The sequence below is a fragment of the Molothrus ater genome, chromosome 32, assembly GCF_012460135.2.
Source record: "Molothrus ater isolate BHLD 08-10-18 breed brown headed cowbird chromosome 32, BPBGC_Mater_1.1, whole genome shotgun sequence".
Lineage (NCBI taxonomy): Eukaryota > Metazoa > Chordata > Aves > Passeriformes > Icteridae > Molothrus > Molothrus ater.
Genome location: NC_071659.1, coordinates 1146803 through 1162562, shown reverse-complemented (window position 1 = coordinate 1162562; position 15760 = coordinate 1146803). Strand labels below are relative to the sequence as shown.

The following is a 15760-nucleotide window of genomic DNA, read 5'->3' as shown; positions in this document are numbered from 1 at the left end:
CCACCTGCCACCCTTTCCCCGGACCCTGGTCCATTCCTGGAGCAGTAGGAATCTCTCCCATTCCCCCAGGTTCTCAACGAGACCCTGTGTCCAACCTGGGACCAGCTCCTGGTGTTCGACAACGTGGAGCTGTACGGGGAAGCTCATGAGATGCGGGATGACCCCCCCATCATCGTCATCGAGATCTACGACCAGGACACCGTGGTGAGAAAATCCCAGGGGATTGTGCGTGGTTTGGATGCCGGGATCTCTCCAGATATGGAGGCAGAGGATTTGGGGAGCTTTTTTTTCCCTGATCCTTGGAGAATGGTCCTTCCAAATCTCCCAGAGCGGGGCCTCTGCCGCTCATAAATCTCAGATGTATCTTGTTTTTGGAGAGGGAAGAAAGAGGCTGTAGCCAAGGAGAGTTTCCATTTGGGAAAAATTCTCATCCCTGGCCTCCTTGCTGTCCCAGCCTTCAGCTGTCCCAAACCTCCTTCAGGAAGTCATGACTGAGTTTTCCCTGAGCTTTGGCATCCCAAGGCCAGAGCATTGATCCCGTTCCTGTTCCGACCACGACGGGGAGAATTGCAGGGCTAATTTTGGAATTTCCGTGTTGGATCCCCAGCCCCAAGTGCTCTTGTGGGAAACCACAGGGTTAAATTCGGAATTCTCACGTTGGATCCCCAGCCCCAAGTGCTCTTGTGGAAAACCACAGGGTTAAATTCGGAATTCTCACGTTGGATCCCCAGCCCCAAGTGCTCTTGTGGAAAATCACAGGGCTAAATTTGGAATTCCCACGTTGGAAACCCCTAATACCAAGTGCTCCTGGGGAAAATCACAGGATTATTCTCGGGATTCTGATATTGGATCCCCAACCCCAAGTGCTCCTGGAGAGAACCATGGAGTTAAATTTGGAATTCTCATGTTGGATCCCCAGCCCTAAGTGCTCTCGGGGAGAACCATGGGGCTAAATTTGGAATTCCCATGTTGGATCCCCAACACCAAGTGCTCCTGGAGAGAACCACGGGGCTGAATTTGGAATTCTTATGTTGGATCCCCAACCCCAAGTGTTCTTGAGGAGAACCATGGGGCTAATTTTGGAATTCCCACGTCATATCCCCACCTCCAAGTGTTCTTGAGGAGAACCACGGGACTAAATTTGGCATTCCCATGTTGGATCCCCAACCCTAAGTGCTCCTGGAGAGAACCATGGGGCTGAATTTGGAATTCCCATGTCAGATCCCCAACTCCAAGTGCTATTGAGGAGAACCACAGGGCTAAATTGGGAATTCCCACGTTGGACCCCCTACTTCCAAGTGCTCCTGGGGAGAACCACAGGGCTAAATTTGGAATTCCCGTGTTGGATCCCCAACCCCAAGTGCTCCTGAGGAAAATCACAGGGTTAGTCTTGGAATTCTCATGTTGGATCCCCAACCCCAAGGGCTCTTTCCCTAGGGAAAAGCCGACTTCATGGGCCGGACGTTCGCCAAGCCGGTGGTGAAGATGTCGGACGAGGAGTACTGCCCGCCCCGCTTCCCGCCGCAGCTGGAATATTACCAGATCTACCGCGGCAACGCCACGGCCGGGGACCTGCTGGCCGCCTTCGAGCTGCTCCAGGTGCCAGCTGGACAAAGGGAGGGAAAGAATGGATGCGAGGTTGGAAGGGAGAGGGGACTAATTTATGGAGAACTGGGGAGCTGGGAATAACCGGGAATAGTGGCTTCCTCACCTGGTCGTTGGTCTGCTGAACCCTTGTAGTTTCTCTTGGATGGATCAACCACTAGCTGTTCATCAAAGACACCCGGAAGGGTCCAAGGCCAGGTGGGATGGGGCTTGGAGCAGCCTGGAAAGGTGGAAGGTGTCCCTGGCCATGGCAGGGGTTGAGATTCAATGATCTTTAAAGTCCCTCCCAGCACAAACCATGATTCATAGTCTGGGGCAGTACCAGAGTTAAATTCTTCCACTTTTGTGCCTCGTGCTCCACCCACTGAAATGCTTCTCCCACCTCATTTATCTGCCAGGGCAGGTGCTCATCCAAGCCCCTTTTCTCCCAATTTTCCTTGGACTGGGGGAATGGCTCACATGGGATATTTGATCTTTACTGACCCCTGGGCTGGAAACAGGACCTTAAACCTGCTCCTGGGCTGAGCTCTGGGACCACATCTCCATTTCCTCACAGACAGGCCAGCAGATGCAATTCCAGGGTGGAACAGCCCTGGGATGGGCTGCATTGGTGGGCTGAGAAGTTTGGATTGCTCTGGGGACTGTTCCGTGTGGAATTCCCAGCCCCTTCTGCTCCTGCATTTTCCTCTTCCCAAAGAACCTGCCCTGGGCTCTCAGCCCTCTGAGACACCCCAGCTCCAACAACTGGGACCAGATCCAGCTGAGACACAGCCCAGCTCCCTCTGGAATTTGTCCCTGCCCATGGCAGGGGTGGGAATGAGCCGATCTTTGAGGTCCCTTCCAACCCAAGCCAATCTGCGGTTCCACAGTTCTGTGAGAAGGACCAAAAACTGCTTCCCAGCAGCTCAGAGGAGCAGATCCTAACCCGTGCTCCACCTCTTCCAGATCGGCCCTGGGGGTAAATCAGACCTGCCCCCCATCGACGGCCCCACGGACATGGACCGAGGTCCCATCCTGCCGGTGCCTCTGGGAATTCGGCCGGTGCTGAGCAGATACAGAGTGGAGGTAACCAGTGTCCACGTGGAGCGTTGTGGGGCAGGAGAACATCTCCAAGGGTGTTGGAAGGGCAGGAGCGAGTCGGGAGCCAAGGATCTGTCCGTGGTGACCAGACTGGGAACCAGACTGCAATATCCCTAAAAAAACGAGGGAATTGGATCATTCCTTGCTGTCAAACCCGGGCAGGACAGCAAGTGAGCAGCACCTGGGCTGAGATGCAGCTCAGGGAATGTTAGAGATGGACACGGAGCTGGATCATCTGCTCCCAAAGCAATCCCATAGCTCAGGTGTTCGGTATCCCATCAACCTCAGGCAATGAGGATGGGATGCCTCTCAAGTATCCATGGATATCTAAAGGGGAATTTTGCATCCAAAACAGTGTGGGGACAACCCAGGGCAGTGCCCGTCCCCTGTGCTGGCACTGCTGGGGCACCTCCGGGGCTGGGGGCAGCTCTGGGCCCCTCCTGACACGAGAGACCTGCAGGGGCTGGAGCTGGGCAGGGAATGGAGCCCCAGGAGGGGCTGAGGGAGCTGGGCAGGGAATGGAGCCCCAGCAGGGGCTGAGGGAGCTGGGCAGGGAATGGAGCCCCAGCAGGGGCTGAGGGAGCTGGGCAGGGAATGGAGCCCCAGCAGGGGCTGAGGGAGCTGGGCAGGGAATGGAGCCCCAGCAGGGGCTGAGGGAGCTGGGCAGGGGCTCAGCCTGGAGCAAAGGAGGCTCAGGGGTGTGACCGTGTTCACAGGGGTCCCAGGATGAGGGAAGAGATGAGGATCTGACTCCATGTTTCAGGAAGGCTTGATTTATTATTTTATGATATATACTACATTAAAATAATACTTAAAGAATAGAAGAAAGGATTTCATCAGAAGGCTGGCTAAGAATAGAAAAGGAATAGAATGATAAGAAAGGCTTCTGTCTCGGACAGAGACTCTGAGCCAGCTGACTGTGACTGGCCATTAATTAGAAACAATCACATGAGACCAATCCCAGATGCACCTGTTGCATTCCACAGCAGCAGAGAACCATTGGTTACATTTTGTTCCTGAGGCCTCTCAGCTTCTCAGGAGGAAAAATCCTAAGGAAAGGATTTTTCATAAAATGTGTCTGTGACACAGGGGGGCCCTTGTGGCTCTGCACAAGTCCCTGCCAGGAGGGGACAGCCAGGGAACAGGGACAGGACAAGGGGAAATGGCCTCAGGCTGGGCCAGGGCAGGCTCAGGGTGGACACCAGCAGGAATTTCTGCATGGAAAGGGGGCTCAGGCCTTGGCAGGGGCTGCCCAGGGAGGTTTGGGGTGCCCATCCCTGCAGGTGTCACCTGGATGTGGCACTGAGTGCTCTGGTCTGGGGACAAGGTGGGGACTGGTCACAGGTGGGACTCAGTGATCCTGGAGGGCTTTTCCAAATGATTCCATGGTTTTGTGATGTGTCCCCTGGAGGTCCTGGGGGTCAGTCGTGGCCCAGGCAATGCCCACAGGGATGTTCAGGGCACATCTCAGCCCTGGGTGAAAGTGTCTTTGCTCAGGTGAGACTGACCAGGTCTCCACAGGGACTTCGGCTCCTGGCTTTCCACACATTTGCATCACAATAAACATTCCTCACAATTTTAACACAGCCGTGGGAAAAATCTCCGTTTTGGGGAATTTTGGATGGTGGCAGTCTGTTATCCCAGGTAGGAACAGGGAAGTTTCCCCAGTGACACTGATCCCATTGGGGTGGATCCAGAGCCACCACAGACGGACAGAGCTGGACTCCCAGGGCAGGAAAAGGCCAGGAAAGGAGAAAGGCAGGAAAATGCCGAGGGCAGAGGGCTGGAGACCTTGGGCTGCAGGGTGTCGGGAGGAGATACCTCAGGGACCCACCACTGCCCTGTGATGACATCGGCAGTGAGATCCCTCTCCACAGAGAACCAGCTCCATGTGAGAGGGATCATCCCTCTCATGGAGCTCCCTCCTCCTCCTCCTGCCCTAGATCTTGTTCTGGGGGCTCAGGGACCTGAAGAGAGTGAACCTGGCCCAGGTGGACAGACCCCGTGTGGACATCGAGTGCGCTGGGAAGGGCGTCCAGTCTGCCCTGATCCAGAACTACAAGAAAAACCCCAACTTCAGCACTTTGGTCAAGTGGTTCGAGGTGGTGAGTGTGGCCCCTTCCCTCTGATCCCTCAGCTGGAATCTGGAATTTCTGGAGCCCCCCATGGCTCCAAGCCCTTTTCTCCACTTTTCCCAAAACAATGGAGCACACGGACACCATTCCTTCACCTCAGGGCTCCCAAGCCACATTTTGCTGGAGCAGCTTTGGACTTCTTTCTCCAGCATGATTCCAGTTCTAGTCCCTACTGGCCTTCCCTAGCATGATCCCATTCCTAATCCCTACTGTTATTCCCAGCACAATCCCATTCCTAATCCCTACCGCCCTTCCCAGCATGATCCCATTCCTAATCCCTACTCCCCAGTACAATCCCATTCCTAATCTCTACTGTTTTTCCCAGCATGATCTCCTTCCTAATCCCGACCATCCTTCCCAGTATGATCCCATTCCTAATCCCTACTTTCCTTCCCAACACGATCCCATTCCTAATCCCTACTGCCCTGCCCAGCATGATCCCATTCCTAATCCCTACTGCTCTTCCCGGTGTGATCCCATTCCTAATCCCTACCAGCCTTCTCAGTCTGATCCCATTCCGAATCCCTATTTTCTTTCCCAGCATGATCCCATTCCTAATCCCTACTGCCCTTCACAGTCTGATCCTATTCCTAATCCTTACGGGTTTTCCCAGCATGATCCCATTCCTAATCCCTACTGCCCTTCCCAGTATGATTCCAGTTCTGGTCCCTTCTGGTTTTCCCAGTATGATCCCATTCCTAATCCCTACTCCCCAGCACGATCCCATTCCTAATCCCTTCCAGTTTTCTCAGTCTGATTCTATTCCTAATCCCTTCCAGTTTTCTCAGTCGGATCCTATTCCTAATCCCTACTGTCCTTCCCAGCACGATCCCATTCCTAATCCCTTCTCCCCATCATGATCCCATTCCTAATCCCTACTTCCCTTCCCAGCATGATCCCATTCCTAATCCCTACTGTCCTTCCGAGCACAATCCCATTCCTAATCCCTTCTCCCCATCATGATTCTATTCCTAATCCCTACTGCCCTTCCCAGCACAATCCCATTCCTAATCCCCCCTGCCCTTCCCAGCATGATCCCATCCCTAACCCTTACTGTTTTTCCCAGCACAATCCCATTCCCAATCCCCCCTGCCCTTCCCAAACCCAAACCCAGCCACTCCCACTCCCCGGTGAGCACCCCGTGCCCTGCTCCCCAGGACCTCCCCGAGAACGAGCTGCTGCACCCGCCCCTGAACATCCGCGTGGTCGACTGCCGCGCCTTCGGCCGCTACACCCTGGTGGGCTCCCACACCGTCAGCTCCCTCCGCAAGTTCATCTACCGCCCGCCCGACAAGAAAGCCCAGCAGTGGAACATGGCAGGTACCAGGACTGGGACACGGGGATCCGGTCTGGGACAGCCGCGGGGAGAAGAGGGAGGTGGGATGGGCTGTGGGACCGTGAGATGGTTGGCTAGCACACAGAAATTACGGTTTGGGGTGCAGAACTCCAAGGAAAACCCCAAGTTCAGCACTTTGGTGGTTCCAAGTGGTGTGCGGATGGCCCTAAAAAATTTTTGTAAAAGTGAAAAGCAAATACGACTTTTAGTCTTTTGATCTTCAAATTATTTTTTATTTTTCTCTTACTAAAAATTCTATACACTGTTTATATGTACACTATATATTATATATCTACTTATATATATATATATATACTGCATATATCTATTTATCTATACACTATATATTTATATGCACTATTTACAACTTAGTATATTAAAAAAACCACTAAAAGTTACAAAACACACAAATTTAAAGTCTTTTAGGACTATTTTATTTAATTAATTCTTAAAGCGTACTTTATTTCTACAAATAACTAATTATTTGTTTACCTACACAACATCTACATTGTGATTCTTTCTAACCAATCACCTCATACTTCCAATACTATAAAAAATAGAATAAATTAAAAACAAAAAAGAGATCAAACAACACCCCAAATCCTTCATCTTTTCTCCTGCCCACGTCCATACTAAAACCCCAAAACTCTAAGTTTTTCACCCTATAATAAACTATCTATTTTTACACACCTATAAATTCCTACTATCTATTTTACTCTCTCATAAATTCCAATTAATCCCAAAGTCTTAGAAACTTTCTCCATAAACAAAGATTAAAACCAGCGTTCTCATAAAATCAAAACAAACAAAAAATATTCCCTATATCCTAAGCTCCAACAAGGTTCACCTCCAACATCTCTGTAGCTTCGAGTCCCCGGATGTTCCTCAGGACTGGGGCAGGATTTGGCCACACTCAGTCCCCGTGGTGGCTGTAAAGAGCAGAGGTCCAGGCCCCTCCCGACCCCAACCACCCCAATCCATCAGCACTTGCAGGAAAACCCATCCCAGACCCACCTCCCACCCATCCCAGCAGCTGAGGGCTTGGGAACCTTGGGAATTAGTCCTCTCCTCCCAGTTTTGGGGTTGGAGGCTGGGCGAGATCCCCATAGAGATGTCTGGTTCATACTGCCCTTCCCAGCAGGATCCCATTCCTAATCCCTACTCCCCAGTATGATCCCATTCCTAATCCTTACTGCCCTTCCCAGCAGGATCCCATTCCTAATCCTTACTGCCCTTCCCAGTAAAATCCCATTCCTAATCCCTACTGCCCTTCCCAGCATGATCCCATTCCTAATCCTTACTGCCCTTCCCAGCATGATCCCATTCCTAATCCCTACTGCCCAGCAGGATCCCATTCCTAATCCATACTGACCCTTCCTACTATGGTCCCTTTCCTAATCCCTACTGCCCTTCCCAGCACAATCCCATTCCCAATCCCTACTGCCCTTCCCACCAGGATCCCATTCCTAATCCTTACTGCCCTTCCCAGTAAAATCCCATTCCTAATCCCTACTGCCCTTCCCAGCACGATCCCATTCCTAATCCCTACCTGCCTTTTCAGTTTTATCCCGTTCCTAATCCCTACTGCCCTTCCCAGCACGATCCCATTCCTAATTCCTAAACCCGGACCAGGGGTTGTGTCCGAGCCAGCAGAGGCTTTCAGGACAATCTCCTCTGCCTCTTCTCCTCGGGACATTTCCTGCTTATCCTCCCCCTTCCTTTGCTCTTTGGTGGGATTTCAGTCCTGCTGAAGGCTCCGTGCTCATTTCCACTGCTCTAAACAAGGTGGTCCCACTGTGCTCTGGCCTAAATCCTATGGGATCTCACCTGAACTCAGTTTCTGGCCTGAATCCTGTAGGATCTCACTTGAACTCAGTTTCTGGCCTGAATCCTGTAGGATCTCACTTGAAATCTCAGTTTCTGGCCTGAATCCTGTAGGATCTCACTTGAAATCTTGGTTTCCAGACTGAATCCTATAGGATCTCAAGTGAACTCTCAGTTCCCAGCCTGAATCCTGTAGGATCTCTTCTGAGCTCTCAATTTCTGGCCTGAATCCTATAGGATCTCAACTAAACTCTTGGTTCCTAGCCTGAATCCTGTGGGATCTCACCTGAAATCAGGTTCCCAGCCTCAATCCTGTAGGATCTCACCTGAATTCTCACTTTCTGGCCCGAATCCTGCAGAATCTCAACTAAACACTCAGTTCCTAGCCCGAATTCTGTAGGATCCCAACTCAGCTCTAAATTTCTGGCCTGAATCCTGTAGGCTCTCACCTGAACTGTCGGTTTCCCCTCTCCACTGTCCCCTCTCCCTTGTTCTTTCTCCTTTTCTGTCCTCTGTCCAGCCAAACACCTCAACGGCTACCTGGCCATGACCAGCAGGGCCCACCGCTCTCGCCCCACAGGGGAGATCGTGGTCAACATGGAACCCGAGGTCCCCATCAAGAAGATGGACACGATGGTGAAGCTGGAGGCTGTGAGTATCCGTGTGGCAGCACCTCTTTCCTCATGGAATTGCCGATTTCTGAGGGATTTCAGCCAGAACTGGGGGGGCAGCGTGTCCCAGGGGTGTCACACTCAATGGGCCCGTTTTTGTGCCCAGAATGGGAATTTCAACTCCTTTTCCCACCCTGCTGCTCCAGAGGTTCTTCCACAAAAACAGATTCTTGACCAGGTGGGCTGGAGCCCCTCTGCTCTGGAGCCAGGCTGGCAGAGCTGGAGAGGAGAAGGATCCAGGGAGAGCTCAGAGCCCCTGGCAGGGCCTGAAGGGGCTCCAGGAGAGCTGCAGAGGGACTGGGGACAAGGCCTGGAGGGACAGGAGCCAGGGAATGGCTCCCAGTGCCAGAGGGCAGGGATGGATGGGATATTGGGAATGGGGAATTGTTCCCTGGCAGGGTGTAGAGGGGCTGGGATGGAATTCCCAGAGCAGCTGGGGCTTCCCCTGGATCCCTGAAAGTGTCCAAAGCCAGATTGGGTGGGGCTTGGAGCAAGCTGGGACAGTGGGAGGTGTCCCTGCCCACGGCAGGGGGTGGGATGAGATGAGCTTTGAGGTCCCTTCCCACCCAAACCACCCTGGGAACGATGATTTGCATTCAGCTGAGGGTGCGTCCCTAACCTGCTCTCCCTCTCCCTGTTCCCTTCCATCCCGGGGCCGCAGAATTCCGACGCAGTGGTGAAGGTGGATGTGGTAAGTGATGGATCTCCTCTGCATCCCTGCTCCCAACTCCCTGCTCCCTCTCCAGCCCTTCCATGCCACCTCTGACGGACCAGGCACCCTCCCCAGCCCGAGCCAGGCAGGGACATCGCCCCTCTGTCCCACAACAGAGACACAGCAGCGCTGTCCCCTCGAGGGATGCGGCAGTGGCCTCATTCCTGCAGTTTGGGGAGCTCTTTTGGGCCAGGGCTTCTCATCCCAGCTGTCCCAGGACAGCGGGAGGGATGCTGGATATTCCCACCACAACCAGGTACCAGCTGGGGAAGGTTCCTTTGCTCCACCAAGGGCACCCAAGGCGCTCTGCTGGGCACAGTTTGACTCTTGCCATGGAAGATTCCGGAGATGTAGCCCGGGAAATGCACGGATAAATAGGATGATGGGAATGGGGAGGTGTTGTGGGACTGACCCATCTCTGGAAGCGTCCAAGGCCAGGTTAGATGGGGCTTGGAACGACCTGGAATGGTGGAAGGTGTCAGGATTGGAACTGGACGAGCTTTAAGGTCCCTTCCCACCCAAACCATTCTGTGATTCTGGCACTTTCTCCAAAACCTTGGTCACCCTTGGGTGTTCTGTGGCTGTAAAAGGGAGAAAGTTCACGAGGCCCCCAAAGCCTGGGGGGGTTCTCCCTCCTCAGGTGCTTCGCTTTTGTCCTTCCAGAAACAATTCCCTCTCACCGGATCCCTCCCCTTCCCTGTCTGTGCTTCCCTTGTCCCTTCAGACCGAGGAAGAGAAGGAGAAAAAGAAGAAGAAGAAGAAAGGAGGAGGAGGAGGAGGAGGAGGAGGCGGGGAGGAAGTGGAGGAGGAGGAGCCGGACGAGAGCATGTTGGACTGGTGGTCCAAGTACTTCGCTTCCATCGAGACGATGAAGGAGGTGCGTGAGGACCAGCGGGGAGGGGCACCCAGGGGAGATGGTTCCCTTCCTGAGAGGTCTCCCCTAATTCCAGCTCCTTCCAAATCCTTGGGGCTGCGCTTCATTGCGTGTGGAAACCCCCCCTTCCTGGGGATCCTCCTGATGGGGATACCCCAAAAATTTCAGTGCCAGGATGGAGAGATGAACAGGACTTTTGGTTTTTTTCGGTCTTCAGGTCGTTGTTTATTTTTCTCTTGTCAAAAGTTCAGCACGTCATCTACATCTCAGACTTAGCATACAAAGAGAAAGGCACCAAAAGTCACAAGACACACAGGTTCAAGGTCTTTTAAGGCTATTTTGTCCAATTAACTCTCAGGACGTATTTTATTCCTACCTTTCTACCAATAATTAGTTATTTGTTCATGCAACACCTGCATTGCGGCTCTTTCTAACCAATCGCTCTGTGCCACCAGCACTGCAGAAAAAGGAGTAGATGAAGAGCAAGAAGGAGATCAGACAATGCCCAAAATCCTCCATCTTGTCTCCTACCCACCTCCACAGTAAAAACCCAAAACTCTGAAATTTTTCGCCCTGTGATAAACTGCGCTATTATCTATTTCACACACTCGTAGATTCCGATCCACCCCACAGTCCCGGAAGCTTTTTCCACGGACGAAGGTTAAAACCAGTGGTCTCCTGGGGATCAGGACTTCTCAGGACAGGCAGGGAAACATCCCCTGTGCCCTGGGTTCCAGCAATTACAGAATCCCAAAATTGTTCATGCTGGAAAAGCCCTTGGAGACCATCGAGTCCAACCATTCCCCGGCGCTGCCGAGGCCACCACTCTGTCCCCAAGTGCCACATCCACGTGGCTTCAAATCCCCCCCTAGGGATGGGAACCCCACCACTGCCCCGGGCAGCTTTTCCAGGAAAAGATTGTTCCTAATATCCAGTGGTTTCCTGTCTCCCCCAGCAACTCCGGCAGCAGGAAGCGGCCGCGGCAGAAGCAGAGGAGAAGGAGGAGATGGAGGTTGGAGAGGGTAAGGCTGGGAGGGAGAGAGGGAACACGGCAGGGAAAGGTGGGACCAGAATTTTATACATTATATATTATATTTTACTTATTATCGTTTTATAAAATCACAGGAACACGGCAGGGAAAGGTGGGACCAGAATTCCTCTTGGTGCTTGCACATCCCTTTGGGAACCTGCCTCAGCTCTCCAGACAAACCAGACACTCCCAGCGTGTCGTGTTTTCCCAAAAATGGTCGATTTTTGTGGGTTTTTGCAGGGTTTTTCCCTCCATGTTGAGCTCTTTGCCTGAATCCTAATGCGGGCAGTGAAGACAAATACACAATTTAGGGCAAGTTCTCTCACCTAATTTATCAATTTATATAATTTTATACATTATATATTATTTTTCACCTATTATCGTTTTATAAAATCACAGGAACACGGCAGGGAAAGGTGGGACCAGAATTCCTCTTGGTGCTTGCACATCCCTTTGGGAACCTGCCTCAGCTCTCCAGGCAAACCAGACACTCCCAGCGTGTCATGTTTCCCCAAAACTGGTCGATTTTTGTGGGTTTTTGCAGGGTTTTTCCCTGCATGTTGAACACTTTGTCTGCTGTCCTAATGTGGGCAGTGAAGACAAATACACGATTTAGGGCAAGTTCTCTCACCTAACTTATCAATTTATATAATTTTATACATTATATATTATTTTTCACTTATTATTATTTTATCAAAGCACAAGATTAATGATGCCCTAAATGTGTTTTTCTTTGAAGGAAGTCGGGTCTCTAGGTCAGGTGGGCTTCTGACCTTGCCTAAATTTGGGGGATACTCATTTTGTCCCAAAAATTTTGCCAGCCAAGAATCCTGGGAGTGGCTGGTCAAGGGCGACTTTGTCCATCTGGCCATGCCACCAGCAGGGCTGGGAGGGATATCCCTGAGGAATTCCACCCTTGCTCTCCATGTGCTCCATGTCCCCGTCACAGGAGGTTGTTGTTGTTGTGCCCAGGTGATGCAAAACCCTTTGGCTGAGTAAAATTCTGAGCGTGGTTTCTTTTGGATGATCAATTTTTGTATCCCAGGAAAAATCCAGCCTAATATCCAGCCTAAATTTCCCTTGGTGCAGCTCAAGGCTGTGTCCTCTGGGTTCTGCCAGTGCTGCCTGGAGAAAGAGCCCAGAATTTTGTATCCCGAGGTCTGGTCTTGCTGAGCTTGGAGACAGCTCTGAGCAGGTCCTTCTGGGCTGGCACTGGTGTCCTCTGGGGTTTTATTTCTTTTTAGAATGATCCATTTCCCTTGGCTCTCCCACTCCTTCCCCCTTTCCTCATCCGTGTTTTTCCGTCTGTCTGTCTGTCCCCACCACTGGATAATGTCCAGCCCTCATGAAAGCCGGCAGAGGCACCAAAGGACAGGGATTGCAGAGGTGGGAAGCAGTTTCCTTTGAATCCACCTTTTCCAGCAGCCTCTTTAGAGCTCTCTGTGGCTGGTGGTTGCTCCAAATGAGACTCTGGTGACCTGTGGGGTCCTGGACAATCTGAGGGCAGCAGCATCAAGCATTGCCCCCTCAGCATTCCCAGGCTGGGGTTACAAAGGCTCCCCAGGCTCCATAAAGCAGGAGAAGTCTCTGGTAGGAGGAAGAAAATTCCCAAAATTCACAGAATGATCAGGTTGGAAGAGACCTTAAAGATCGAGTCCAATCCAGCCCAAACACCTCAGCTAAACCCTGGCACCCAGTGCCACATCCAGGCTTCTAAACACATCCAGGGATGGTGGCCCCACCACGTCCCTGGTCCCTGGGAATTCCCAAAATCCCCACAATTCAGAGAATTCACGGAATCACTGGGTTGGAAGAGACCTTCAAGATGATCGAGTCCAACCCATGTCCTAATTCCTCAACTCAGCCCTGGCCCCCAGTGCCACATCCAGGCTTTGTTAAACACACCCAGGCATGGGGACTCCACCACCTCCCCGGGCAGAACATTCCAGAACTTTATCACCCTTTCTGTACAGAACTTTTTCCTGATATCCAGCCTAAATTGCCCTTGGTGCAGCTCGAGGCTGTGTGCTCTGGTTGTGTCAGTGCTGCTGGAGAAAGAGCCCAGCCCCAGCTGAGCACAGGCACCTTTCAGGGGGTGTGGGGGCGATGGGGGCACCCCTGAGTCTCCTTCTCTCCATGGCACCCCCAGCTCCCTCAGGGCTTCCTCTCAGGGTTTGTGTTCCCAGCCCCTCTCCAGCCTCGTTTCCCCCTCTGGACACATTCAAGGATCTCAAGGATCTCTTGGGAACGTCCTTCCCAAACTGAGGGGCCAGAGCTGGATGCAGCACTCGAGGTCTGCCCTCACCAGTGCCAGGTACAGGGGAAGGATTCCCCACCCTGCTCCTGCTGGCCACACCATTCCTGCTGCGGGCAGGACCGGGTTTTCTCACTGCTGTCAGAGGGCTCTGTCCATGTTCTGTAGTTCTCCAAGTGATGTTTTGTAGTCCTCCAAGTGATTCCTGCTCAGGTCAGCCCTGGAATTCCCTGCACAGAGATCTCCGGGCTGCTGGAGACGCTGCGATCCAGAACCAAGGAAAGACAGGGCAGGGCTGGGATGGGATTTGCTGGCAGCTTTCACGCTCCTCTTCTTTGAAGTGCCTTATCCAAGCCCTACCACATCTCCCCCACCTCTCCTGACCCTCATTTCCATCCTTCCCTTCCCTCCCTCCTTTCCATCTCCTCCCTCTGCACTGTTCCCCCCCGGACTCAGAGTGATGACAAACTTGGTGACTCTCCCATGAAAGGCTCTAAGGCCCAGGTGAAGAACAAGGACAAGGACAAGGACAAGGACAAAGACAAGTCCAAGGCACCCAAAGATGACAAGAAAAAGAAGCAGCAGCCAGTCCCTGAGCTCCCCGAGAAGAAGAACAAGCAGAAGATTGATGAACTCAAGGTACTGGGGGGGTGCTTCTGAGGAAGTACCTAATTGTGGGGATTATGTGCCTTGGGACACCTCTCCCTAGGGATTTATCTTGGGATGAGGCTTCCCAGCCTCTCTCCATAGCTGGAGGTCATGAGCAAAGGGGTTGTCCTGGGATAGGCTCATCCCTGGGGCAGCCTGGAGGTGTCCCAGCTCCAAGGGAGTGTTTTCCTGCTGGCCCAGCCAGGATTCGGGATAGCCGTGGGCTCTGGTTCAGTGATCCCAAGGATTTCTCAGGATTCATGTCACCTGTGCTTCTGGGGTTCAGATGGGGTTTAGACCTGGATCTTGCACAGAGGGGGAGTGTCCTGGTTTAGGGCAAATTTGGAGGAGAATTTCCAAATTAGGGCCCCTCCAGTAAGCAAACCCCCACGGCCCCTCCCCACAACTGGTTCGGGAAGGATTCCTCAGAGAGAAGTGGAAAGAACCTGTTTATTTAACAGGCACAGCACCCCCCAGCACACAAAGTGAACAATTCCAGATGACACCACTCTGAAAAGAGATGACAAATTCAGAAAGTCTCTCTTGGGGGGTGGTCGCTCTGTTCTCAGTCCCTCCGGCGCTGGGGCAGCTGCTGCAGGCCACAAGGTGCAGGATCTTGGTGTTTCCCAGGTTCCAGTGCGGAGCAGGTTCGAAATGGTCACAAAAAGGAAAGGAGAAACGGTCCAGGAAGAAATTTGGACAGTTTAGCTAAACTAGCTAATGAGCAAAAGCAAGCAGAAGCGAAGCAAGCAAGAGCGAGAGAGAGCAAAGCGAAAAGCAAAAGCAGAAAAAGCAAAAGCTGCAGTCTCTGTGTCCCGCCAGGCTGATAAGAAAACCCAAACAAAACTTTCCCTCTTCAGAGCCAGTTTTAAAGGCACAGAACAGAATATCCAACATTAACAGAACACATGAATGGGGGTACAAGCATCATAACGTCACCCTAGGACAGGGAGCAATGGCCCCACCCATTGCTCCAAGATTCCCTTTTTCCAACCCAGTAATGCTGGAGATCTTTCTCCTTCCTTGAAAAATTTACCACTGGGAGCTGAGGTGTTCACAGATTCCCAGGATCACTGAGGCTGGAAAAGCCCTCCCAGGCCATCCAGTCCAGCCTGTGTCTGATTCCCCACCTTGTCCCCAGCCCAGAGCACTCAGTGCCACATCCAGGCCTTCCTTGGACACCTGCAGGGATGGGCACCCCAAACCTCCCTGGGCAGCCCCTGCCAAGGCCTGAGCCCCCTTTCCATGAAGAAATTATTCCCAATATCCCATCTGAACCTCCCTGGCACAGCTTGAGGCCGTTTCCTCTTGTCCCACCCCTCGTTCTGAGCTGATCGAGTACTCCCCACATCTTTTGCTCACTTTTGTTTTTATCCCAAATTCCCTCCTTTAAACATTTTTTTTTTCATCTCAGGTCTTCAACAAAGAGCTGGAATCAGAGTTTGACAACTTTGAGGATTGGCTGCACACCTTCAACCTGCTCCGGGGGAAGATTGGGGACAACGACGACAACGCCACGGAGGAGGAGCGGATAGTGGGGAGGTTCAAGGTGAGTGGTTAGGAATTCTGGCCAGGATTTTTGGGGAGGGCG

General features: G+C 52.3%; 1 protein-coding gene across 2 annotated transcripts in view; it reads left to right on the top strand.

Moving 5' to 3' along the window:
• LOC118700605 (otoferlin-like) overlaps nt 1-15760 on the top strand; it is a 116765-nt gene that overhangs the window by 81875 nt on the left and 19130 nt on the right. For both annotated transcript variants that reach the window (XM_054518088.1, XM_036405157.2), the window contains 11 exons: nt 70-204; nt 1438-1599; nt 2551-2670; nt 4629-4790; nt 5978-6140; nt 8501-8631; nt 9313-9342; nt 10088-10240; nt 11193-11259; nt 14012-14160; nt 15584-15718. In XM_054518088.1, the coding sequence (XP_054374063.1) occupies nt 70-204; nt 1438-1599; nt 2551-2670; nt 4629-4790; nt 5978-6140; nt 8501-8631; nt 9313-9342; nt 10088-10240; nt 11193-11259; nt 14012-14160; nt 15584-15718 (1407 nt within the window). The remainder of the gene's footprint in view (nt 1-69; nt 205-1437; nt 1600-2550; nt 2671-4628; nt 4791-5977; nt 6141-8500; nt 8632-9312; nt 9343-10087; nt 10241-11192; nt 11260-14011; nt 14161-15583; nt 15719-15760) is intronic.